The 27,537-nt window shown below is 41.5% G+C and overlaps 1 protein-coding gene across 25 annotated transcripts in view; it reads left to right on the top strand.

The window, feature by feature from the left end:
• Positions 1 to 27,537, top strand: part of MLIP (muscular LMNA interacting protein) — a 294,647-nt gene that overhangs the window by 134,439 nt on the left and 132,671 nt on the right. For 5 of the 25 annotated variants that reach the window (XM_024983829.2, XM_059880515.1, XM_059880521.1 and 2 more), the window contains 2 exons: positions 9,604 to 9,759; positions 12,948 to 13,340. In XM_024983829.2, the coding sequence (XP_024839597.1) occupies positions 9,604 to 9,759; positions 12,948 to 13,340 (549 nt within the window). Of the gene's footprint in view, positions 1 to 338; positions 520 to 9,603; positions 9,760 to 12,947; positions 13,341 to 27,537 lie in introns of those variants that run through there. The other 20 variants (XM_059880529.1, XM_059880531.1, XM_059880528.1 and 17 more) reach the window with 12 other exon arrangements.

Genomic DNA, 27,537 nt, shown 5'->3' with positions numbered 1-27,537 from the left:
TAAATGTTCTCAGCGAGTGTGACCAACTGATTGCTGAGATTGTCAGCTGTGCGGGCCCTTCAATCAGCTTCTTGTTGCTGTACAATCTGGCTCCTCTGTTCTTTTTGCAGAATGTTTAATTGGACTATGTGCATGAAAAGAAAAGGGAAATGCATATAGGTGGCAATTTTTTTTTTTTTTTTTTACTTCTACTGGCTCCATTTCAGCAGTCAATCTGACCTCTCCTGAAGTTCCAAATCTAAAAACTGTCTGAGCATGAATCTGCTCTTTGGAGCTGACAAAAATTCTTCTGTTCAGGGAGGAGTCCACATTACCTCTTTTTAGAATTCTTTTCTCCCCGTGAGTGTGTGTGTTGTTTCAGGGAGCGGCTCCCTTCCCACCTCACTCATTGGTTTGCTCACTCCCTTATGGGATGAATCAATGCTTCCAGAAACCCAGGGGCTTCAGAGGGACTGCGGGAACAATTGCTTCCAAATGAACTCGTGCGTCTTAGCAGGGAGCGTGCAGACCACACCCCAGGTAAAAGGAAGGCTTTCCTTCCTGCTTTCGAGAACTTTGAAAGGCTGTGCACTGTGGTGTTTGCTGCGAGAGGGTTTGTGAGAGAGATGCCCGGGTGTAGATAAATTTGACTATGTCAAAATGAAATGTTATAGGCAGTTAATGGAAAGGATGAGCAGATAGAGCAAAGCTGCTTACTGGCAACCGAAGAAGATGCTGAGGACGGTCCTTGGCGGAGTGTAAGCGCTGACACCCTGTCTTGTCTCTTCTCAATAAGAGGCTAGTGGCCATCTGTGAGTGTGGGTGTCAACATCAGAAGAAGAGAGCATTTCGAGAAAGAGAAGGAAGGAAGGCATTGCTCCTGGAAACTGAGCAAAGAAACACTCAGCCCGCATGGCATGAGGGAAAGCAGTTTCTTAAATTATTGGTCGGCTGGCCGGTGAGAAGGTGACAGTCTCAGAGTTTCAAGTGCTTGAAACCATATTTAGGGAAAGCTTTTCATCCTTTCAGCTCTAATTTCTATTATTAAACTAGTTTCCCAAGGATAAGAACTGAGATGTGTTTTTAAACAACGCTGACAAAGGAAAGTGTTAATTGGCATTTAACCAGTGCAGTGATATTAACATGCATCTGTTTCTGCTTTGTGTGGAAAATGATTTTTCATCTCACCATAGCGATTCACTTCTGGGCTTTTTGGAACCTGGCCACGGTGTGCAGTAAACAGCAAAATTTTTCTTTTTCTTTCCCGAATAAGGGATTCAGCCGTCAAGCAGCCTGTTGTATAGCATAGCTAGTGTAATTTCAAATCCTTTCCAACTAAATTCTGTGCAAAAGCTCTGTGCATCCGTGGTAGGATAAGAAGATGGTACGGAAATGTGATGAAAAGAGCCACATGCCAACACTGTACTCTCAGCTTAAAAGCAAATACCAAAGCATTGCCCCTTTTTGAGGATGATCTGAGGTTACATGTGTGGACAGGAATTTATCTGTGATCTTCTGACAGTAACCTAGGAAGATGAATAAGCCTTTAGTACGATTGGATTTTCCATTTTTAATGTTATTCTTGATGATATTATGTATTGGTTCAACTAAAAATTCTCGAAAAATGTTCTTTTTACCTGGTGAAGAACTTTTATGTAGGCTGTGGCTATTTGTAGGAAAATACAGCAATAAAGGAGAAGGAAACAATTCTACTTATCTTCAGTTGCTTTCATTGTCAACATATGGTTACTTTTAGAAATTCCTTTGAGGACATCCTTCTAAAAGCACACCTTATTCATTGGAGCATCCGTGTTTATTGTATCACATTTCCATTTTATTCACTAAAATTGTAGCTATTAGCCTTTAAAAAGTCAATAGTTTATGACGCATCAATAGTGACGTTCTATTTGTATTTTGGGAACTTACGCAGCAAGCCTTTTGGGGAAGTAAATTTTTGTCATTGTACATGCTTTAGAAAGTAAAACCACTTATTGTTAATAAAAGTGATACATAGTTTGTAACCACAGGGAAGTGAATTGAAGTCTTTCATAGATTAGTGTTTAAATTTCATCTAGATAGAACCTAAAGTAGACCTGTAATCATTCTGTGGGGAGATGAGGACAGGCCTACAGAACCCAAGGACAAAGTCAGTTTCACCTCTTCTTTGACTCTTAAAGGACTGTCTTTATTTCTTACCCAAATGAAATTCTGTGATAAATTATCTGAGCTACCCTCAGTGATTTCCTTGCTAAAACCTCTCTCCCTCTATCATGATATTGATGAGATTAGTCATGTAAAGAAACCTTCCTAGAAAAAAAACCCCTCTGGAAAGGATCTTGTATTGTGTATCACTGATACAGGCTACTGGACTCCCCGAATCTCATGAGGGATCTCATGTCTCTTCCTACAAAGGAAAGCATTGCTTTATTATTTTTCAGGTGATAAGCTACCAACTGGGAACTGTGACCTGACTGCCATGGTGGAATAATGACAATTATTTTTAAAGGCAGAAAATAATAGTGAAAAACGAAAGTTGGCTCAGAGGATTTGCTGTGTAATTTTTATGCCCTAAGGAATATGCCCTAATTTTTATTTTTATGTAATTTTTATGTTTCTAGAAGGCATAGGTGTCTTAGTTTTCTGGTTTGCTGTTCAGTCGCTAAGTTGTGTCCAACTCTTTGTGACCCTATGGACTGCAGCATGCCAGGCTGCCCTGTTCTTCACTATCTCCCCAAGTTTGCTCAAACTTGTGTCCATTGAATCAGTGATGCCATCCGACCATCTCATCCTGTCGCACCTTCTCTTGCCCTCAGTCTTTCCCAGTATCAGGGTCTTTTCCAGTGAATTGGCTCTTTGCATCAGGTGTTTCAGCTTCAGCATCAGTCCTTCCAGTGAATATTCAGGATTGATTTCCTTTAGGATTGACTGGTTTGGTCTCCTTGCAGTCCAAGGGACTCTCAGAAGTCTTCTCTAGCACCACAGTTTGAAAGCATCAATTCTTTGGCACTCAGCCTTCTTTAGGGTCCAACTCTCACATCCGTACATGACTACTGAAAAAACCATAGCTTTGCCTATTTGGACCTTTGTGGGTAATGTGATGTCTCTGCTTTTTAATATGCTGTCTAGGTTTGTCATAGCTTTTCTTCCGAGGAGCAAGCGTCTTTTAATTTCATGGCTGCTGTCACTGTCTGCAGTGATTTTGGAGCCCAGGAAAATGGTTACCAGAAAGTTGTATCCTACCGTAAGTGGTCCAGAGTTAGTTCGTTAGACCATCTATAACTTGGTGAAATCTCCTGCAAGGGTATCTAGTTCTCTTTATTTGATTGTGTGTTCACACACACAAAATCTGATTAGCAATCTCCTGTCCCAAGTGTCAGCTGATCCTGGTGACACCTGACCCTTGCCTCGTGCAGTGTTGCTGTACTGTCTTCTCCAGCCCAGCCCTGCAGTCCCAGCGTGGCTTTTGTTGTCACAACTGGAGTCTTGTTGGCCTTCTTGTCTCCCAGTTCCTTGACCTTCACAGGCTCGGTGTCCTTCCTGTTTTTTCATCTCAAATACTCAGGCTCAACTCCATTGATTTATTATTTTCTGATGATAAGCTACAACCTGGGAATTGTGACCTGACTGTTATGGAGGAATAATGACAATTATTTTGAAAGGCAGAAAATAATATTGAAAAATGATAGTTGGCTCAGAAGGGTTGGTCTGTGTATTTTTTATTCCTTAAGGAATGTGCATTGTTTCTAGAAACCCGAATCCTAACTGTACCTGGTTATAAGCCTAGAGCTGATAATCAGCTGGACTTAACATGCTACCGGATCTCAAGCTCTCTCTTGCATCCTGTACTGTGACCCCCACTGTTCTCCCAAATACCCACCGTGCTTTCAGATCTGATTTCTCAGCCATAGAGCCTGCTAGTCTCTTAGAGTGAGGTCCCCCTTCTTCCTGTCTGCACTGAGCTCCCTGGCTGACCCTTTGCTTTCTCTCATTGGTGCCCTCAGTTTCCTGACACGCACAACATTCTTCTGCCAGAACCAACTCTGAACATCAGTTCTATAAATCCTGCAGTTCACTCTCTCCGTTCCTATGATAGGCAGTTGAGCATCCCTGGAGAGATTATCCAACAACCAAGCAAATTGCTTTCATGACAAATTCTTGGATTTACATTTGGGCTGGACTCTCACAATAGCCTGTCGATCCTTTTATTATTCATGGTCCGGCCTCTTTCTTATTGCTGTCAATGATGTTCCAGGCTTATTTTTATCTTAAAATCCAATGTCACCTTTACGAGTTCTTCTTCAGCTACTGGGCCACTAAATGGTAAAGCCTGGATGCTTCAGCCTTGGACCTCTTTTTTCCTGTTTGTGTCTGTATCCCTGGTGATCTCATTTGGTCTCATGGTTTTCAAAGCCATGTATAGGTTAACAACCCTAATAATTTTATCTCCAGCACAGACTCTGCTCTGAACTTTGCTTCTCCTATCCCCACATTTCCTCTTGGATGTATTTTTGTCATATCAAATTTGATCTTTATTCTCAAACCAGTGCCACCTCTTATTTTCCTCACTTCTATGAAGACTATCTTTCAGTTACTCAGGTCAAAAACTTGGTATGTCTTGACTCTTGTCTGCCTCTTGCATCTTGCATCTAGTTTTTCAGCAAATTCTAAGTTTTTCCTTTAAATTATAGCCAACCCAAGTTTTACCTATCATTTTTTCTCCTGTGGAGTATTATACTAGTCTTCATAGCACTTAGCTCAATTGAAAATTCTACCTTTATCTTATTTATTTTGCTTCCTGTCTCCCTCCCACTAGAATGGGTAGAGATTTTGTTCATATCACCAAGCCCTAAAATAAAGCCTAGCACCTGGTAGGCATTTAATAAGATTTTAAGTAAATGAAAGTATTATAGAAGGCAATGTAATCACGTGAGGTTTGGTTTAGTAGCAGTGGAATAGAAGGACTGATGGTCCGATAAAAGGACAAAGATGTAGGTTGGTGACTAGAAGCTGTGATGAGGGGTTTGGAGGTTCTCTTCTGTTTGCTTCAGTTATCTCAGTGAAATGGGAAACAAAGTTTTTAGCTCAGAGTGAGAAGCAGATGCAGGTGTTTGCAGAAAGCAGAGAAGATGTGAGCTTTCTATGTGCGTGGGAGAGTAAATGGGCTCTGGATCTATCAATGTATAGTACGATTCCACATATACATGTTGGTATCTGATATTTGTTTTTCTCTTCCAGATAGAGAAAAGCAGGGCAGGAATAGAGACGCAGATGTAGAGAACGGACATACGCATATGGAGGGGGAAGAGTTGGGTGAGATGAATTGGGAGGTTAGGATTGTCAGATACACTCTGCATGCATGTGTGCTCAGCCTTGTCTGACTCTTTGTGACCCCATGGACTGGGGCCCGCCAGGCTCCTCTGTCCAAGGATTTTCCAGGCAAGAATACTGGAGTGGGTTGCCATGTCCTCCTCCAGGGGATCTTGCTGACCCAGGGATCAAACCCATGTCTCCTGCATCTCCTGCATTGGTGGGTGGATTTTTTACCGCCGAGCCGCCTGGGAAGCCCACATATATATGCTATGCTGTGTAACATAGATAGCTAGTGGGAACATGCTATAAAGGGCAGGAAGCTCGGCTGGGTGCTCTGTGATGTCCTGGAGGAGTGGGATCGGGGGTTGAGTGTGAGGTTGGTCAGAGAGGGAGGAGATATATTTGCACATAGCTGATTCACTTCGTTGTACAGTAGAAACTAACATAACATTGTAAAGCAATCATAGTCTAATAAAAAATATAGTAAGATTATAGAGTAGTATGAAAGGACCTACTTGAGGCTCAGAGCCACTCATCTTAAGTGAAACCAGCAAGCACGGTCCTGTAACTTTTTCCCCAGCCGCATTTACCTCTGTGATGCCAGAGTAGAGTTGGTAGGGGTTAGAGTCAATGAGCACCATGATTTACCCAAAGGGGATGATGACGTGAGAGAAGGCAAGGCTTTGGAGGGGTGTCCACAGGAGTAGTTGTATCAGACATTGAAACTGGCTAAAAAAAGGAATCTGGGAAAACTTACTGCTGGAAGGATCAGTAGACTTCCATTTTGATGGGTTCCCAGAAATGCTGGTTAGAGAACCAGAGGAATGATGTGGAAAGAAGTGTTGGTCAGAGAAGGAAAACACTCCAAAATTATGGAAGGCTTGTTGTGGCTGTTGGTTGTTGCCAGGGATGTGAAGGGCAAGGAAGTGTAGAGGTCAGTGACATATGCTACTAGAAAAATTACCCGTGGGATATAGCGTTAGAAGGAATGGAATTAACCCTAGAACTAAATCTTCAAAGAAAGAAGGGGTTGACTTGGTTGTGGGCAGATGACTGCAACAAGGAGAGGTAGGTAGTGAAGGGCGTTATCTGGTGCATATCAGGAGCTTCAGACTTGGAGGTTTGTAGGGGTGAGGGATGGAGAAGGCAATGGCACCCCACTCCAGTACTCTTGCCTGGAAAATCCTGTGGACGGAGGAGCCGTAGGCTGCAGTCCATGGGGTCGCTAGAAATCGGACACGACTGAACGACTTCACTTTCACTTTTCACTTTCGTGCATTGGAGAAGGAAATGGCAACCCACTCCAGTGTTCTTGCCTGGAGAATCCCAGGGACGGGGGAGCCTGGTGAGCTGCCATCTATGGGGTCTCAAAGACTCGGACACAACTGAAGCGACTTAGCAGCAGCAGCAGGGGTGAGGGAAGAAGAATGGTCTGGAAGCTGTAAAGAGAACAAGGAGGACGCTTATCCTATTCTAGACTTAGTGTGAGAGGAGATGGTCACTGAGAACTTGCTGGGAAGCAGAGGCCTTCAGTGGGGCCTGTGGTTTACGAGCTACAGCAAGCGAAGAAGAGGTTCAGGATGTGCAGGGCTGTGTGACAACTGCCTGAATTCCAGACAGTGAAGGATGAGAAGTTTCCAAGAGCTGGATAAGTGTATGTTTCTGAAACTCTACCTCTGAACACTGGTGCCAAATGGAAATGTAGAGACAGGGTTTTGGATGAAGGAGAAAGAATAGCTTTTATGCTCTGTCAGGCCAAGGGGGCCACAGCGGGCCAGTGCCTGCACGGTTGTGCATCCCTCCCTGGAGGGGGTCACGAGGAGTCAGTATTCAAGGAGCAGGGCGTGGTCAGCTCGTGGACGTTCTTCTGATCGGTTGGTGGTGAGATAATTTGGAGTCCACATCATTCACCTTCCGGTTCCAACCGGTCTGGGGTCTATGTGCTTGTAGGCAGTATACAATTAACTTCTACCACCTGGTGAGGGTTTCAGTATCTGCAAAACAGCTCAAAGAACATGGCTCAGAATATTATCTATAGTCCTTGAGGAAGAAGTAAATGTCTTTGACTTTGTTTAGTGGCTAAGCTATTATTTTGTCTTGCTTGACTGTTTTCCTTTTTTCTAGTTTCTCTGATTAAATTTATTCTTTGACTAAAGTTTTTCTACAGACAAAAGTCAGGTGGAGGGCATGAGTGGGGGTCTATTCGGGGAAAGCCTCAGAGGGTCGTGCACAGTTACAAGTACAAGAAAGGAACAAGACTAGGGCTGTACGTGGCACACAGGGATACAGGGATGGCTGGGTTTCTTGAGGGGCTGATGTGATCCGGGTTAAAGGGCATGTTGCGATAAGGCATGGTGGCAAGGCTGGAAGGGAGAGGAGCATGGGAGGCCCGGCTGGGACCATTGCATTTCCTATGACGAGCAGGGAGGTGGCGACATGATAGTGTCACCTTGACCAGATGGGGCTAATTGCATCACAAATATGGTTTAAATGCAAGATGATTCCTGTCACTTTCCAGCTTCTCCCAGTGCCCCACAGTGGCATCTTTTCTGTGTCTTCATTCATTTTCTCTGTTCACAGAGGAGGCTATATTCTTTCTGTTGTTTACTTTTATTTATTTATATTTTGGCCTCACTGTGCGGCATGCAGGATCTTAATTGATCTACCAGGAATTGAACCTACGTCGCCTGCTTCCCTGGTGGCTCAGAGGTTAAAGCATCTGCCTCCAATGTGGGAGACCCGGGTTCTATCCCTGGGTCGGGAAGATCCCCTGGAGAAGGAAATGGTAACCCACTCCAGTATTCTTGCCTGGAGAATCCCATGGACAGAGAAGCCTGTAGGCTACAGTCCAAGGGGTCGCAAAGAGTCGGACATGACTGAGCAGCTTCACTTCCTGTTCTGTGCACACCATTTTCCTACTTGTGAGAGATCTATTAACTGTTCCCTTTTGCTGTTGTCTTTCTGGCTCCTGAGTGCCTGCCACATGGTAAAAACTTAACAAAATAATTTTTGAATGAATAAAGGATGAATGAGAGAGAAGGTATATCCTTGAGAAGAGGCATTGGTATATTGATAGCCAGGAAGGTACATTTTCAACTTTCCATTCACATTTTAGCCTACTCATTAATGATGCATGTCTGAGGTTTCACATGTAGTTGGTGATTATGAGTCAATTTGAACCTGCTAACCCAGGGTTAAATGGATGAAAGTTCTTGACCTCTGTGGGGTCATCACAAGCACAGCATCTAGTCTGTGTTGAAATTGACTTTTATCCACGTTCAGTTCAGTTCAGTCGCTCAGTTGTGTCTGACTCTTTGCGACCCCGTGAACCCAGCACGCCAGGTCTCCCTGTCCATCACCAGCTCCCAGAGTCCACTCAAACCCATGTCCATTGAGTTGGTGATGCTATCCAACTCTCTCATCCTCTGTTGTCCCCTTCTCCTCCTGCCCTCAATCTTTCCCAGAATCAGGGTCTTTTCAGATGAGTCAGCTCTTCGCATCAGGTGGCCAAAGTATTGGAGTTTCAGCTTCAACATCAGTCCTTCCAATGAACACCCAGAACTGGTCTCCTTTAGGATGGACTGGATGGATCTCTTTGCAGTCCAAGGGACTCTCAAGAGTCTTCTCCAACACCACAGTTGAAAAGCATCAATTCTTCAGTGCTCAGCTTTCTTCACAGTCCAACTCTCACATCCATACATGACCACTGGAAAAACCATAGGCTTGACTAGACGGACCTTTGTTGACAAAGTAATGTCTCTGCTTTTTAGTATGCTGTCTAGGTTGGTCATATGGAGAAGGAAATGGCAACCCACTCCAGTGTTCTTGCCTGGAGAATCCCAGGGATGGGGGAGTCTGGTGGGCTACTGTCTATGGGGCCGCACAGAGTCGGACACGACTGAAGTGACTTAGCAGCAGCAGCAGCAGCAGCAGCAGCAGGTTGGTCATAACTTTCCTTCCAAGGAGTAAGCATCTTTTAACGTCAGGGCTTGAGCTGCTGGAATGCTACACGTTTATCCATGTTAACGTGTAGCATTCCAGCAGCTCAGCTTGTCAACCTACTCTTCTGTTGCCATGTCCTACAATAAGATCTTCCTGGGGCTTTATTTCATTCACTGATAAATATTTTCATAAAAAAAGGATCAGATACACTATGAATTCTTTAATAGCTGTTCTCTTTGGCAATCATAAATGTAATCACAGGACAATAGGCAGTTTATTAAAATAAACAGGAAAATACCATAATATATAGAAAGTAAAGTCAAGATAAACCTTTGATAAGACTGAAAGTCTAATTTATTACATGTCTCATAGGTCTCTTCTGGTGATTCTGAAGCCAAACCTCTGATCTTCACATTTGTCCCCACTGTCAGAAGACTGCCAACCCACTCCCAGTTGGGTGACACTTCTAAATACATTGTTAAAATTCCTGAGGAACCAAGTGATAAGACTCCAGAAACTGTAAATAGGGTAGGATTATTTTTATTATTTTTATGTCAAGTAATTAAAGTATCCATAATAACGACATGAAAATCTGTATGAATGTTTATTTTCTCTACTTAAAGTGAGATAACGGGGAAATCTAAGAGTGGCTAAAAATATAACTATGTAATGGGTACTTCAGTGTTATCAAATCTCAGGTTTTCTACAATAGGTTATTCTCAACCCTTTTGATTTGACATCCTGTCGTTTGTTGTTCACGTGATATATTATGCCTCCTGGCACCGCCCCTCCCAGATGTACCTTAAAATAAAAATACAAAATTTTTTGCAAAGTTTAAATTTATCTTTAAAGGCTATTAGATAAAGAGTGAGGTGCTGTTTCCGTGTAATGGATTAACAATGTTAAAGAATATAATGTTCCATGTTCAGGGTACTTGTGGACCTATTGTCCTGCTCACACTTTGCTGCTAGTTTTGTGAATTTGTACAATTTTGGTTGGAAAACCCTTATCCACATCATACAACTTTTCATAACCTTTCAATTATCTAAGTGGAAATGTATACCAGAGAAATACTACAGAAGATAAAAAGTATTACGTAGGAAAATAATTAGGGAAAAATAAAAAGAGCCGAATATCTAACAGAGAAAAGCTAAGCATCTGATAGCAGCACCTTGACAAACTTATAATGATTATTCAATTTTATGGAACATGTTAATGTTATGTTAAATGATACAGTAGATTATAAAATTGTATTTATACCCCAATTATACTTATCTAAAGTGAGACCAAGGCTGAAAATGAAATTAAACAAAAAACTAAAAATTACTTGTGTGAAAATAACAACTTTTTTGGTAAAAACTTCTTTCTTTAAAATGTGTTTTAATAACTGTCCTCTTATAAAAAAAAATGTTACTGTGTGAATTTTGTGGTATTTTTGAGCCAACTTTGTAAGAAATAAAATTATCTGATTCTCCTTGTCTATATCAAAGCATCTTATCTAGCAAGCAGTAATATAACCATGAACCTGGGACTTATTTCAAAAACTATTGTGAGAACAAATTATTTTAGAGAAATTCTGAAAGCTACATAAGACACTTCTGGGAAGTTTCTCTCTCATGGTACTCAAGTACGTACAATATATTCAAGGGATCCTTTGTGATTAGGTGCTCCGAGTTCATGAGACTATAGACGTATGAATCAATCTTGGTTGCAGATTTCCAAAGCTTCCTGAACTAATGATATTCATCTACAGATGGCAATGATACCTACACAACTACATTTTTAAAAGAGTAAACATTTTTCTTCCTATTTCTTAAGCAGTTCAATATTATAATACAGCAGGGTAAATAATCCCTCATTCTTTGTATATTTAAAAACTACTTGAACACATGCTGTGTGCTTGGTGCTGTGGATTCTGGATGAATAAAGTCAACTCATAAGTTATTTGTTATTGGAAAGACAGACAATGAAAAAAATGAAAAACATATAATAAAACCTCGGGTGGTAAGAAATGCTGTAAAAAATTCATCAGAATAAACAAATAGAGAATGTTGGACTGTGGGAGCAGGGAGTTACTGTAGATCATTAATAGCATTTTCAAAAATGAGCTCAATTTTGCCAGCTCTTTAGTTATTCTGCTACTTTCCATCATAAGCAATCTTTGAATCCTTCTGTTTTTAATTTAAGCTTCCTTCTAATTTGGGTTTTGTTACTGTATGTGATATGTTAGTCGCTCAGTCGTGTCCGATTCTTTGCAACCCCGTGGACTGTAGCCTACCAGGCTCCTCTGTCCTTGGAACTGGGGTGGGTTGCCATTCCCTTCTCCAGGGGATCTTCCCGACCCAGGGATTGAACCCGGGTCTCCTGCATTGCAGGCAGATTCTTTACTATCTGAGACACAAGGGCCCTTGTTACGACATAGTGTTGTAATTTAATATGTGAAATGACCACTCTCAGAAAATTCCACATCAGAGGCAAAGTATATTTTATCTTGATTATGTCATCATCAGCTGAAAAGTGTGGTCTGGTGGTATGAATTTGACTCCTAGTTCATCAATGATTTGATTATTCTATCTTCACTCACACAACACATAATACATATTAGCAAACATTAAATTGATGACCATAGTTGACATTTAGTTTATTTTAGCTTATTTATATCTTTTTATTTTGAAATAATGTTAGACTTAGAGAAATGTTGCAAAAAAAAAAGAGATTAGTATCATCATTTTCCAGGTGGCTCAGTGATAAGGAATCCACCTGCCAAGCAAGAGATGAGGGTTTGATCCCTGGGTCAGGAAGATCCCCTGGAAAAGGAAATGGCAACCCACTCCAGCATCTCTGCCTGGGAAATTCCATGGACAGAGGAGCCTGACTACAGCTCATGTGGTTGCAAAGAGTCTGACACAACGTAGCAACTAACAACAACAACAACAACAGTGCTTATCAAAACCAAGGAAATTAGTATTGGGTCTTTTAAACACAGTCTTGGTGTACATTGCTGGTACCATTTTAGAAAAAAGATGCTTTGGTAACATGAGAAAACTATCTAATTCCTGGTCTTGTACACCTCCTATGTGTTCATAGAAAACTGAATGGGAAAATATTTAGGATTGTAAATAAAAACTAAAATAACAGTAGAAAACACTTGATGCTAAAAATATCTATCTTTTTGATGTCCTATTCATGAGTTCTTCCCATAGGCTTGGACTATTTTGTCTGAATTTTCTGCATTTTGTTCCAATTTTATTTTTCTTCTTAGATTTGTAGAGGAATGCATGTTATTTTAGAACCTTTCAATGGGATTTCATTTCCCACCCCCAGCTTATGCAGGCTATACAAGTTTTGCTGACTATTAACTAAGCCCATGACTGACCAGTTCCCATGTGTTTTGTGAATGTCTTTATGGAAGACATTGCCCTCATCCTCTCTTTCTACAAAGTCATATCAAAATTTATTTGAAAGCATGTTTGTTTGTTGACGTTAATTCTGAGTCCTAAATCACTTAGGTTTGGAGCATGACATACAAGTGAGTTATTAAAAGTAAGCCATTAACTTCAACCCAAACTCTCCTATGCCAACTTGATTTGGGGGTATATTTGTAAAACCTTTTGTCCTTGAAGAATATGAGCAGGTTAAGTGTTTAAGAGTACATGTAGAAAAGAAGCATTTATCAAAGCAACATCAACTCTTTTATGTTTCTGCATTTATTGCAGTTTGATTCCAGTGAGTACTTCACCTTGAACGTTGGGCGCCAACAGGAGAGAGAACGAGGAGCACTGACTTGCCCTTCAGAGGCTGAGGACAAGGCTTCCCAAGGAAGGGAATCTAAAGAGAAGAAACCTCAAGGAATGCAGCAAAGTGACCTCTTCAAAGCGGAATATGTCTTTATTGTGGACTCTGAGGGGGAGGAGGAAGTCCCGGGCAGAAAAGGTGACCAGGGACCCCCGGTGGGGACAGGCCCCCCGGCCGCTCGGCCCGCATCTCTCGCCATCTCCTCCAGTCTGGCCTCTGATGCGGTGCGCCCCAAAACTCGAGGGGCGGACCTCCAGGCCCCGTCGCATCCTGAACGGCCTCAGGCGATGGCTTCTCAGCAAAGACACGGGCAGGTAGGTTTCTCTTCTTGTCAGTAAGAAAAAAATGTTTCATATTCCTTGTTTGCAAAGGCCTTCTGTTTACTGAAGGGATCAAGGCATACAAAACTCTCAAGGAAAAAAAAACATTAAAAAACTAAAATCCAAAGATCACAAATCATCACAGTGTAAATGAAGATAATAAATTCCTAAGGATTGGATAAATTGTACTGTGAATTGGTTGAAGAGAACATGTAAAATGCTTAGCTGGGGTGGATTTGGGTGAATATTAACTCTTCCTTTTGAAAATGCTTGAATAAGGTCAGTAAAGGGAATTTCTTAGAGTGCTTGTTAGGCTGGGTGCATCAAGAGGCACATTTCAAAGATGAGTTATGATATGACATACAGATATCAACTAGATTTGACATGTAGATATGTGACTTTTAAACTAGTAAAAGAGGAGTAAAAGGATACACTAGGAACAAGAGTATGTAAGGAAAATCGTTTCCTCCTCTGTGTCTTAAGAGAAATATTGACTGTGTTCCTGGAAACCACCATAAGCAGGGCTGGCCTCAGTGATCTGGGCAGAAGTCAGGCAGTTCAGTCGCTCAGTTGTGTCCGACTCTGCGACCCCATGAACCACAGCACGCCAGACCTCCCTGTCCGTCATCAACTCCTGGAACTTACTCCAACTCATGTCCATTGAGTCGGTGATGCCATCCAACCATCTCATGTCTGTCATCCTCTTCTCCTCCTCTTTCAATCTTTCCCAGCATCAGGGTCTTTTCCAGTGAGTCAGTTCTTTGCATCAGGTGGCCAAAGTATTGGAGTTTCAGCTTCAACATCAGTTCTTCCAATGAACATTCAGGACTGATTTCCTTTAGGATGGACAGATTGGATCTCCTTGCAGTCCAAGGGACTCTCAAGAGTCTTCTCCAACACCACAGTTCAAAAGCATCAATTCTTCAGTGCTCAGCTTTCTTTATAGTCCAGCTCTTACATCCATACATGACTACTGGAAAAACCATAGCCTTGACTAGACAGATCTTTGTTGGCGAAGTAATATCTCTGCTTTTTAATATGCTGTCTAGCTTGGTTGTAGCTTTTCTTCCAAGCAGTAAGCATCTTTTAATTTCATGGCTGCAGTCACCATCTGCAGTGACTTCGGAGCCCAAAAAATTAAAGTCCATGACTGTTTACATTGTTTCCCCATCTATTTGCCATGAAGTGATGGGACCAGATGCCATGATTTTAGTTTTCTGAATGTTGAGTTTTAAGCCAACTTTTTCACTCTCTTTCACTTTCATCAAGAGGCTCTTTAGATCCTCTTCACTTTCTGCCATAAGGGTGATGTCATCTGCAGATCTGAGGTTATTGATATTTCTCCTGGCAATCTTGTGCTTGTGATTCCAGCTTGTGCTCCATCCAGCCTGACATTTCACATGATGTGTTCTTCATATAAGTTAAATAAGCAGGGTGACAATATACAGTCTTGAAATACTCTTTTCCCGATTTGGAACCAGTCTGTTGTTCTATGTCCAGTTCTAACTGTTGCTTCTTGACCTGCATACAGATTTCTCAGGAGGGAGACCAGGTGGTCTGGTATTCCCATCTCTTTAAGAATTTTTCAGTTTGATCCCACCACAAAATTTAGCAGCAAGATCGAATGGTTCCTTTTAAGTGGAGAGTCTTTGATACAGTAGGAGACCCATTATCTGTGATGACAGGAAAGAAGGAGGAGGAAGGGGGAATTTTGAAGGGAAAACAAAAATAGAATGGTTATTTGTTGTCAGGAAGTTATCAGACTTTGACAAAGCAGAGAATGTCAGGAATGCAGAGGCTGGCTTGGCTTTGGGAGTGAAAAATGAATCAATGAAGAACTCTCTGTGACAATGAGCATGAGTCAGTGTCACGGTGTCCTGTTTAGAGTCTTCTAAACCAGGTATTTGCAAGCTTCCTAAAGTAGCTGGGAGAACATTTTTATTGGTGAGTTGGCCTTTTGGTAGTACTAGGACCTCTGCAAGACTGTAGGGCAGGCACTTTTTAAATCTCTGGTGCCACATCTTTATTTTTGGAGCCTTCTTGACTTCCTGATGATGTATTTATGTCACTTAAAGCATCCAGTATACTCATAGCATCTTTGGGTGATAAAAGATTCTCACTGCGGTACCACTGTCCAGCCTATTGGACTAAAACATTTATTTCCTCTTGAACTTTATTCTTACCTAGTTATTGGAAAAATTCTAATAATCTAATTAAACATATTCCCAGTAAGTAGAGATAGGCTTAAACATTTCTTTCTTGCCTCAGTAAAGATGATGAAAGAAGCAAGTTGATGATGTAGAAGCTTCCATAGTCAGTGGAGAATAGTTTAATGTGGACTTTTGAAGAACACACAAACATGATGATACCAAGTATAAATAAGATAAATAAGGAAAAACATTCTTAATGAAGCAATATTTAGATTTTTAATTTATCCTTTTCCTCAACTACTGTATTTCTACTGCTGAGTTGGTCATTTATTTTGTTTTTATGTTACCTAATATATAGAGGGCAAACTAGAGACAAAAATACACATTTGGGATCTTTTTCAGGGGGCCAAAATAAGTTAGTTAAAAGTAGGTTACAGTTATCAAAGCTCCAAATGAAAAGGCATAGCTCAGCCTAATTCATTAGTGGTGGCTGAGTATTATGATTACTCCAGGTGGAGGAAACCTGGGTCCTAAAGTGTTTGTGAATAGCCATTGTCTTGGATTCCATTTCCTATAATAATCCATTAGTAGATATCATGAAATAAAAATAAGATGACTGTTACTGACAAATGTAAACTAAACAGAAGAGGCCAGCACATCAGAGAAGGCAGTCTGAGAAGCTGAATGTAGCCAATGTGTGTTAGTGGTAGTTGCTCAGTTGTGTCCAACTTTTTGTGACCCCACGGACTATAGCCCATCTTGTCCATGGAATTTTCCAGGCAAGAATACTGGGATGAGTTGCCATTCCTTTCTCCAGGGAATCTTCCTGACCTAGGGATTGAACCCGGGTCTCCCTCACTGCAGGCAGATTCTTTACCATCTAAGCCACCAGAGAAGCTGGTGTAGCCCGTGGTGGTTCAGTCCATCAGTTGTGTCCACTCATGACTCCATGGGGTGTGGCCTGCCAGGTTCCTCTGTCCATGGGGACTCTCCAGGCAGGAATACTGGAGTGGGTTGCCATACCCTTTTCCAGGGGGTCCTCCCGGCCCGGGAATCGAACCCAGGTCTCCTGCACTGAGGCAGATTCTTTACCGACTGAGCTCTGAGGGATGCCCAGTGTAGCCAGTAGTTGAAGCTTAATGTAAAAAGCCTAAAGATTATCCCATGATTGGATTACCTGATGCCAACAACATCAGTTTTTCAATCAGAGAGGCAGTTGATTAAGTATATTTCTGGTCTCCTTGGTAAAAATGAATCCGTGTATTGTGTAATTTATGAAGTTATTCCTAAAAATACGTACCTAATGCCTAGTGTGGCCTTTAACCTATTACCTAGCCTTGAGGTCACTTTCTATCCGCATCTCATGCTTCTGTTCTTCAGCACTCCTGAACTGTCATCACAGTTCACGCATCACACCCTTGCACCCCTGACCCTTGACCCTTCTGTGTGTGATGCTGCTCTCTTCCCAGCCCATCCTCATGTAACCTCAGCTACCTGAAACTCTAAGCCAGGCCCAAGCAACACCGTTTCCAAGAGACATTCCCTTTGAAGAGGACTTAGTTTCTTTCCTACATCTTTGTAATTTTCCTTGTAGTTTGTAGTATTTTTAGAAAATCTCCAATATAATTCCTTTTCACCTGATTCTAATAATGGATTTTATCTTTCTTGCTAGACTGAGGACAATTTGAAGTCAAGGGAAAGTCTGTCTCTTGTTCATTTCTGTATCTGTAGCACTTTCTGGAGTGTCTTGCATATACATGAGGTTCAAATGGTATATAAAAAACAGAAATATTTCAAAGTTCATATCTTTGAAGTCCTTGCTCAGATATTAACTCCTTTATGAAGCCCGCTTTGGTTCCTTCAGTGAAAGCAAATGCTCCTTCAAGATAATTCTAGTAGCTTTTTCTGTAAATCTTCTATAACAATGATCCTATTGCAATATGTATGTAACTATTTAGGTTCATGCCTTATCTTGCCTAGCAGATTGTAAAGTGTTTAAAAGGAACGTTCACCTTGAATCCATTTTTATTAAGCACTTTGTTCCCTACAGTGGCTACTATATCACCTTGAACATAGTCAGTATAAATATTGGGTTGAGCGTATTTTGTGTTCCAAATATTTCTGCTGAAGTGGCATGTTTCGGTAAAAGTACTTATGTTATCTATTCATCTGTCGATGGACATCTAGGTCGCATCCATGTTCCAGCTACTGTAAATAGTGCTGCAGTGAACAATGGGTTACCTGTGTCTTTTTCAGTTTTGGTTTCTTCAGGGTATATGCCTAGGAGTGGGATTGCTGGGTCATATGGTGGTTTTACTCCTAGATTTTTAAGGAAGTGGTACATATACACATTGAAATATTACCCAGCCATAAAAGGAACACATTTGAGTCAGTTCTGGTGAGGTGGATGAACCTAGAACCTATTATACAGAGTGAAGTGAGTCAGAAAGAGAAAGATAAATATCATATTCTAACATACATATACAGAATCTAGAAAAATGGCTCTGAAGAATTTATTTACAGGGCAACAATGGAGAAACACACATAGAAAATAGACTTATGGACTTGGGGAGAGGGGAGGAGAGGGTGAGATGGATGGAAAGAGTAACCTGGAAACTTCTATTACCATATGTAATATAGATAGCCAACGGGAATTTGCTGTATGGCTCAGGAAACTCAGGGGCTTCCCTGGTGGCTCAGCTGGTAAAGAATCTGCCTGCAATGCAGGAGACTTGGGTTTGGTCCCTGGGTTGGGAAGATCCCCTGGAGAAGGGATAGGCTACCCACTCCAGTATTCTGGCCTGGAGAATTCCATGGACTGTATAGTCCATGGGGTCGCAAAGAGTTGGACATGACTGAGAAGCTTTCACTTTCACTCTCAGGAAACTCAAACAGGGGCTCTGTGTCAACCTAGAGGGGTAGGGTGGGGAGGGAGATGGAAGGGAGGTTCAAAGGGAGGGGACATATGTATACCTATGGCTGATTCATGTTGAGGTTTGACAGAAAACAACAAAATTCTGTAAAGCAATTATTCTTCAATAAAAAATAAATTAAAAGTACATTATGTTAAAAATCATTAAAGACTGTAATTTTAAAGCATTAAGTCAAAAGTAAAAAAGTTATATCTGCAGTTGAATCAAAATCCTCTCAAATAAAATTCAGAATGATTTTGAAAGTTAATTTCTGGAATGTTGGTGTAGACTTCTGAGAATGTCTTATCCAGGGATCAGTTCAGTTCAGTTTAGTCACTCAGTCATGTCCGACTCTTTGCGACCCCACGAATTGCAGCACGCCAGGCCTCCCTGTCCATCACCAACTCCCGGAGTTCACTCAGACTCACGTCCATCGAGTCAGTGATGCCATCCAGCCATCTCATCCTCTGTCGTCCCCTTCTCCTCCTGCCCCCAATCCCTCCCAGCATCAGAGTCTTTTCCAATGAGTCAACTCTTCGCATGAAGTGGCCAAAGTACTGGAGTTTCAGCCTTAGTATCATTCCTTCCAAAGAAATCCCAGGGCTGATCTCCTTCAGGATGGACTGGTTGATTCTCCTTGCAGTCCAAGGGACTCTCAAGAGTCTTCTCCAACACCACAGTTCAAAAGCATCAGTTCTTCGGTGCTCAGCCTTTTTCACAGTCCAACTCTCACATCCATACATGACCACAGGAAAAACCATAGCCTTGACTAGACGGACCTTTGTTGGCAAAGTAGTGTCTCTGCTTTTTAATATGGTATCTAGGTTGGTCATAACTTTCCTTCCAAGGAGTAAGTGTCTTTTAATTTCATGGCTGCAGTCACCATCTGCAGTGATTTTGGAGCCCCCAAAAATAAAGTCTGACACTGTTTCCACTGTTTCCCCATCTATTTCCCATGAAGTGGTGGGACCGGATGCCATGATCTTCGTTTTCTGAATGTTGAGAAAATGACATTTGGATAGGATTAGACTTAAAAGGAGAGGTGGATATGGATACATGAAAACAGAGTGATTTATCTGAAAATCCTATGATAAAGTCTGGAGTAAAGACAGTGACCATGGGAACAAAAAGAGGGACTTTGTGGCATAGAATGAACTGAATTTGCTCCTTGACAATACATGGAGAAAAATAAACAATGACTGAAATTTGTAACCAAGGAGATTGAATGAATGCTGGCATTAATGAGAAAAGAATAATAGGTCTTGGGAGGGGATAGGAAGAGATGAGCCATTTGATGTTGAATTTGAGTTGCCTGATGGTACAGCATGATGCTGTCTAGAAAGAGGCTGGGAATACTAATATGAATCTGGACATGGGCGGAAGATGGGAGACTGGAGGTATTGGCCACATAAGCTGAAGCTATGAGAATGGAATTGTTTACTCATGGAAAGAATGCAGCATAGGAAGACACGGGATACAAGATAGGACACAGTAAAGTATCCAGAACCTGTGAAAGATGAGAAGCAAAGAAGGAGGCTGAGAGGGAACCGAAAAAGTTAGAGAGGGGGGTTTCATGCAGGGAAAGCTAAAGAGACTTTCAACAACAACAACAAAAAATGATAAACAGGGCCAAGATAGCAAAATATACAAACATGAATTAATCAGTAATTTTAAGGTATCTCAATAATGTTTTCTTTATTAAGCTCAAGTGAATCTGGTATCAATTACATCCATTTGGGAACACAGAATACCAATCCGTGAAAGAACATTCTGGCAGCATGACATGTTTTCAGCACGAACATGGGATTATCACACAGGAAACACACGGTTCTCTGCCTTTGATGTCAGGAGACCACCTGAAGCAGGCAGCTTTCCTCGCCAACTCTGTACTTCCGTACTCGCTAGCTGCTTGCCAGATTTTCTTACTGTGCAGCAGCAAGTAATTCTGCCAAGTCAGGTTAATATTTGCTCCTGATTGATTTAGAGAAGATTAGAAGCTAAGAGATCAAGAGGGCAAGATCAAAGGGAAGGGAAAGATCAGAAGGCCTTTAGCTGATAGAAGTGGAGCTGAAGCCCTAGGGGCCTCTATGGGAAGGTGTGGCCCCTACAAGGAAAGGAGGGGCTTTCTCTTCTTTGACTACTAGTAAAACTAGAAGATTTGTGGGGATGGAGGCAGGCATGTGGGGGTCTGACCTGGCCACTGTCTCAGTCTGGAACACGGGACCCCTTCTGCTGCCCCAGGTGTGAGCCTAGAGCTTCGTCCTGGTTACCTGCTTGGACACACACCTCCTCTGGGAGTGGGGATGAGGTTGTCCAGCATCTGACCAGCTCTTCTCCGAAGGGCTGCCTGCTGCCTTCTATTCAAATATTATTCCAGAACATGGTTTATGAAAAAACATGTAACACAATACAAAATATTATAAATATAATTCAAGTCAAATAAAATACAGAACAAAGCCAAATAAAGTAGGGCCCTCCAAGTCCATTAAATATAGACATTTATAGGAATAGACAATTCCTATAAATATAGGAAGTCATTGGATGACCTTGATGGGAACAGTGTGAGTGCAGTGCTGGGCTGAAATCAAGCTGAAGAGTGGATAAGTGGTGAGGAAAGGGGGGTCATGCTTTGGAGAGAGGGTATGAAAAAGCAAAAATGAGACAGGCAACTTATAGTCATGCCCATCTGGGTAGTGACTTGAAATCGTAAATTTTAGTGTCTTCCTTTGAGCGATTCTATCAACCTTCCTTGTGAGCATTGAATGTGATCATCTGTATAGGCTAGAATAGTTCCTAGGCCCATGGTACATTCTCAGAAATGACTCACTGTATTTAAAAAAGTTAGAAATGGCAGCATGTTCGGGGGCATAGGGTAAGGAACATGGGTGGAGGGAAATTTTTTATATATTGGTTCAAACACAGTTTGAATGTCAGAATTTAAGAAAGGACATGAAACATAAGATCAGAAGAACTGATGGTAGTCAAATAGAGGAGGTTCTTATAACAAATTATGGGAAATTTGGACATGGGCACACATATTATTGTAATTAAGAGACTGGATTTTAGGGGTCTGTGGAAAAGAGAGTCTGGAAAATCATTTGGACAGGCATTATACATAGAAACCTTTATTATAGTCCTAGGTCTTTATTTTGGAGAAGGCAATGGCAACCCACTCCAGTACTCTTGCCTGGAAAATCCCATGGATGGAGGAGCCTGGTGGGCTGCCGTCTATGGGGTCGCACAGAGTCGGACACGACTGAAGTGACTTAGCAGTAGTAGGCTTTTATTGTACACTGAAATACCCTGTTCGTATTGGCACATTATATCAGAGTAGCCTTTCTATCTCTCTCTTACCCCAGTAGATTTCTGAGCCCTGTGAAGACAAAAAATCTGCTCACCTTCTCATCCCTATCACCTAACCCCTATGCCTGGGACGCTATAGGTGCTTAGAAAGTGTCTGATGAATGAATGAATGATCCTCCTTTTCCCATGACCCTGCTCTCTGGCCTTCCTAAACCCACTGGACATTTATTTCTTCACCTGAAAGAAGGTAACATGCCAGGCCTTAGACACTACGGAAGTAAACTTAAAAAAAAAAAACAAACATAGTACCTGCCTTCAAGGGGCTTGGAAAACAGATGCAGCCTGAAAACGATGACAACGAAAGGTGATATGTTCAAGGGAGAGTGACACATCTAGAGGAGGAGGCCTAGATTGCCCTGGACTACCAGGAAGGGTTCACATTTGTCTGCGTTGAAATGTGAAAGATGAGCCAAAGTATTCTTGGCCGACCACTGGGGCCTGGGCATTCTAGGCAGTGGGGACAGCCAGGGAAGTACTGACACGCAAGGAAAGGGTAGAAATAGAAGGAGCTAAGAGCTCATCAAATATCCAAGGAAATACGCTAGGCGAGTGATGAAATACAGGCCACAGATAAACAGTTTTGAAAAGGAGGACAAGATTGGAAGCCAGATTCTGTAGAGAAATCAGAAGAGATGAGGGATTCAAGTGGCTGTGGAGCTTAAGGAAAAAGTAAACCATTTTGAACATTGCTGATGGCAGATTCTGTGGAAGAGCATGGGGTAAAAGCTGTTAAGAATCAGGGGGAAAGTATTACTTTTCTATTGTTGCATAACAGATTATCATAAATTTAGTGGCTTTAAAAAAAAAACATCTATTTATTTTCTTCAGATTTTTGTAGATCTGAGGTCTGGGCACAGCTGAGCTGGGTCTTACAAGTTTGGAACCGAGATGTCAAGTTCCTCTCATCTTCAGGCTTTTATAGGGAAGGGTCTGTCTCTAAACTCCCCTGTGTTGTTGGCAGAATTCATTCCCTTGAGGATGTAGAATTCATGGCAGCTTGCTTCATAAAGCTGGCAATAGAGAGAGTTTGTTACTTTGATTGCTAGCACTTGGAACCTCTTTTAAAGGGCCCACTTGATTAGTATTACCAAGTCCAAGCTCATACTACTTGCAATATATCAGGTCAATAAATTGAGAGAAGAGTTATTGGGACATGAACTAGCAACTTTATTCAGAAAGCCAGCAGACTAAGGGTCGTGGTGGAGAGTTCTGACAAAATGTGGCCCACTTTAGAAAGGAATGGCAAACCATTTCAATATTCTTGCCTTGAGAACCCCATGAACAGTATGAAAAGGCAAAAAGATATGACACTGAAACAGGAACTCCCCAGGTCGGTAGGTGCCCAATATGCTACCGGAGGAGAGGGGAGAAATAACTCCAGCAAGAATGAAGAGACAGAGCCAACGTGAAAACAATGCCCGGTTGTGGATGTGACTGGTGATAGAAGTGAAGTCCGATGCTGTAAAGAGCAATACTGCATAAGAACCAGAAATGTTAGGTCCATGAATCAAGGTAAATTGGAAGTGGTCAAACAGGAGATAGCAAGAGTGAATATCAACATTTTAGGTATCAGAGAACTAAAATGGACTGGATGGATGAATTTAATTCAGATGACCATTATATCTACTACTGTGGGCAAGAATCCCTTAGAAGAAATGGAGTAGCCCTCAACAAAAAAGCCTGAAATGCAGTACTTGGGTGCAATCTCAAAAACAGCAGAATGATCTGTGTTCATTTCCAAGGCAAACCATTCAATATCACAGTAATCCAAGTCTATGCCCTGACCAGTAATGCTGAAGACGGTGAAGTTGAACAGATCTATGAAGACCTACAAGACCTTCTAGAACTAACGTCAAAAAACAAACAAACAAAAAGATGTCCTTTTCAACATAGGGAACTGGCATACAAAAGTAGGAAGTCAAGAGATACCTGGAGTAACAGGCAAGTTTGGCCTTGGAGTACAAAATGAAGCAGGGCAAAGGCTAACAGAGTTTTGCCAAGAGAATGCACTGGTCATAGCAAACACCTCTTCCAACAACACAAGATATGAGTCTACACATGGACATCACCAGTCAATACCAAAATCTGATTGATTATATTCTTTGCAGCCAAAGATGGAAAAGCTCTATACAGTCAGCAAAAACAAGACTGGGAGCTGACTGTGGCTCAGATCATGAACTCCTTATTGCCAAATCCAGACTTAAATTGAAGAAAGTTCAGGTACGACCTAAATCAAATCCCCTATGATTATACAGTGGAAGTGAGAAATAGATTCAAGGGATTAGATCTGATAGAGTGCCTGAAGAGCTATGGATGGAGGTTCGTAACACTGTGATCAAGACCATCCTCAAGAGGAAGAAATGCAAAAAAGGCAAAACGGCTGTCTGAGGAGGCCTTGCAAATAGCTGAGAAAAGAAGAGAAACGAAAAGCAAAGGAGAAAATGAAAGATATATCCATCTGAGTGAAGAGTTCCAAAAATAGCAAGGAGAGATAAGAAAGTCTTCCTCGGTGATCAATGCAGAAAAATAGAGGAAAACAGTAGAATAGGAAAGACTAGAGATCTCTTCAAGAAAATTAGAGATAACAAGGGGACATTTCATGCAAAGATGGGCACAATAAAGGACAGAAATGGTATGGGCCGAACAGAAGCAGAAGATATTAAGAAGAGGTGGCAAGAATACACAGAAGAACTGTACAAAAAACATCTTTACGACCCAGATAATCACGATGGTGTGATCACTCACCTAGAGCCAGACATCCTGGAATGTGAAGTCGAGTGGGTCTTAGGAAGCATCACTATGAATAAAGCTAGTGGAGGTGATGGAGTTCCAGTTGAGCTGTTTCAAATCCTAAAAGATGATGCTGTTAAAGTGCTGCACTCAATATGTGAACAAATTTGAAACACTCGGTAGTGGCCACAGGTCTGGAAAAGGTCAGTTTTCATTCCAATCTCAAAGAAAGGCAATGCTAAAGAATGTTCAAACTACCTCACAGTTGCACTCATGACACACGCTAGTGAAGTAATGCTCAAAATTCTCCAAGCGAGGCTTCAACAGTATTGAACTTAACTGAGAATTTCCAGATGTTCAAGCTGGATTTAGAAAAGACAGAGGAACCAGAGATCAAATTGACAACATCCGTTGCATCATCGAAAAGCAAGAGAGTTGCAGAAAAATATCTACTTCTGCTTTATTGACTATGCCAAAGCCTTTGACTGTGTGGATCACAACAAACTGGAAAATTCTTCAAGAGATAGGAATACCAGACAATCTTACCTGCCTCCTGAGAAATCTGTATGCAGGTCATGAAGCAACAGTTAGCACCAGACATGAAACAGTGGAATGGTTCCAAATTGGGAAGAGTACATCAAGGCTATAAATTGTCACCCTGCTTATTTAACTTATATGCAGAGTACATCATGTGAATTGCCAGACTGGATGAAGCACAAGCTGGAATCAGAATTGCCAGGAGAAATACCAATAACCTCAGATATGCAGATGACACCACCCTTATGGAAGAAAGTGAAGAGTAACTACAGAGCCTCTTGATGAAAGTGAAAGAGCAGAGTGGAAAAGCTGGCTTAAAACTCAACCTTCAAAAAGCTAAGATCATGGCATCTGGTCCCATCACTTCATGGCAAATAGATGGGGAAACAATGGAAACAGTGACAGACTATTTTTGGGGGCTCCAAAATCACTGCAGGTTGTGACTGCAGCCATGAAATTAAAAGACAATTGCTTCTTGAAAGAAAAGCTATGACCAAGCTAGACAGCATGTTACAAGGCAGAGACATTACTTTGCCAACAAATGTCCATCTAGTCAAAGTTATTGTTTTTCCAGTAGTCATGTATGGGTGTGAGAGTTGGGCCATAAAGAAAGCTGAGCGCTGAAGAGTTGATGCTTTTGAACTGTGGTGTTGGAGAAGACTCTTGAGAGTCCCTTGGACTGCAAGGAGATCCAACCAGTCCATCCTAAATGAAATAATTCCTGAATATTCTTTGGAAGGACTGATGCTGGAGCAGAAGTTCCAACACTTTGGCCACCTGATGCAAAGAACTGCCTCATTGGTAAAGACTCTGATGCTGAGAAATATTGAAGGCAGGCAGAGAAGGGGACTACAGAGGATGAGATGGTTGAATGGCATCACTGACTCGGTGGACGTGTATTTGAGCAAGCTGCAGGAGTTGGTGATGGACAGGGAATCCTGGCATGCTATAGTCCATGGGGTCGCAAAGAATGAGAAACGACTGAGCAAGTGAACTGAACTTAACTGAGCAGACCAAAAAGATGGCAAGCCACTGTTCCGAGGAACTGTCTTCCCCAAGTTAGTATTCAGGTTTTTTTTTTTTTTTTAATCAATAGTGAAAAGGAAGGAAGTGTGGTTAGTTGTTGCAAACTTCTTGGTGTTGGAATCCTTTGTTCTTGCAGCTGTCCATATAGGTCAGGTCATGATGTTCCTATAGACTGCCAACAAAATAGATGTTATTCTCTGTTCCACAACGTTTTATCTCTTTAAGAATGGGAAATGTTATGCCTTTAAAATTAAGAGCCTTGAGAATGGGCTCTCCTGTATATTTCCGGCTATAGGCAATATAATGTAGCATAAGCAATGGAATACAGAGGGTAAAGTTAAAGAAACAGATGGCTCTATTGCAGTAGGTGATGCCTACTCAGGAGCATCTCCTGTTTGATTAAGTTAAAGTCACCTGATTAGGAACTTTAAATGCATCTGCAAAATCCTTTGCCAGGTTCGATTAGCTAGAAGCAAGTCACAGTTTCCATCTATAATGAAGAGGGGATTATGAAGGCAGTCGATGAGGGCTTCTGTGGGAAGTTACTTTAGGGTTTGTTGGCCACAAGAAATAAGGAAATCAACACAAAGATATAGATTCAGAAGTGACTCAGAATAAAGCTATGTGGACCTGTGAATAGGGTGTTTATGGATGCCACAGAACTTGGTGCATGTATGTGCACACGCTTCTATCGGTTAGCTTTTGCTGCTTAATGAACTGTGCCAAAATTGTGTTTTCAAACAGCAATCATTAATTTAGCTAAAAAATGTACAGATCAACAGTTGTCTGTGTTCAGCTGGGTGGTTCTACAGATCTGGGTCAGACTCAGGTGATCTTTACTGTGGTTCTTGATGTGCCTGCGGTTGGCTTCTGGGTCAGCTGCTGGCTGGTTAACTGAGATGTGGTCTTGTAGTTCTTCCAGTGAGGAACTGGGCTCATTTACATCAAGGTGATACTGTCCACTCAGCAAGCCAGCAAGCACCAATCCACAAGTGCTTTTAAATTCAATATGTCTTATATTACATTTGCTAATGACCCACTGGTCAAAACAAGTCATATGGCCAGTTGAGGTTAAAGGGTAAGTGAAGAAAAGGACTTTGCCTTTCTTATAAAAAGAGTAGAAAAATGTGGGTATTTTTACAGTCCACTACATGATAGTTATTACTTTTTAAAGATTGTAAGTATTCTGCTTTTAGGATGAGCAAATCAGTAAAAAAAAAAAAAAAAAAAAAAAGATGGATACATAGCTTATGGGGGGGCGGGGGACTGATGAAATGGGATCCTGGAGAAAACAAAAGCTGCTGGAATGCAGAGCACACTGGGGAATTTGCATTTTAAAAAGGGAAAGTCCATTATATTTCCATAGAATGAATGAAAGGGGAGAAAGAAAGTTCTAGAAAAATTTAATTTTCCTGGTAGTCTCAGTTTTCCTTGGATAAAAATAACCTAGGTCAGGAAATGGCAACCCACTCC

Source organism: Bos taurus, chromosome 23, assembly GCF_002263795.3.
Source record: "Bos taurus isolate L1 Dominette 01449 registration number 42190680 breed Hereford chromosome 23, ARS-UCD2.0, whole genome shotgun sequence".
NCBI classification, from domain to species: domain Eukaryota; kingdom Metazoa; phylum Chordata; class Mammalia; order Artiodactyla; family Bovidae; genus Bos; species Bos taurus.
Note: the sequence above shows the minus strand (reverse complement) of the source record. Positions and strands in the feature narration are given on the sequence as shown.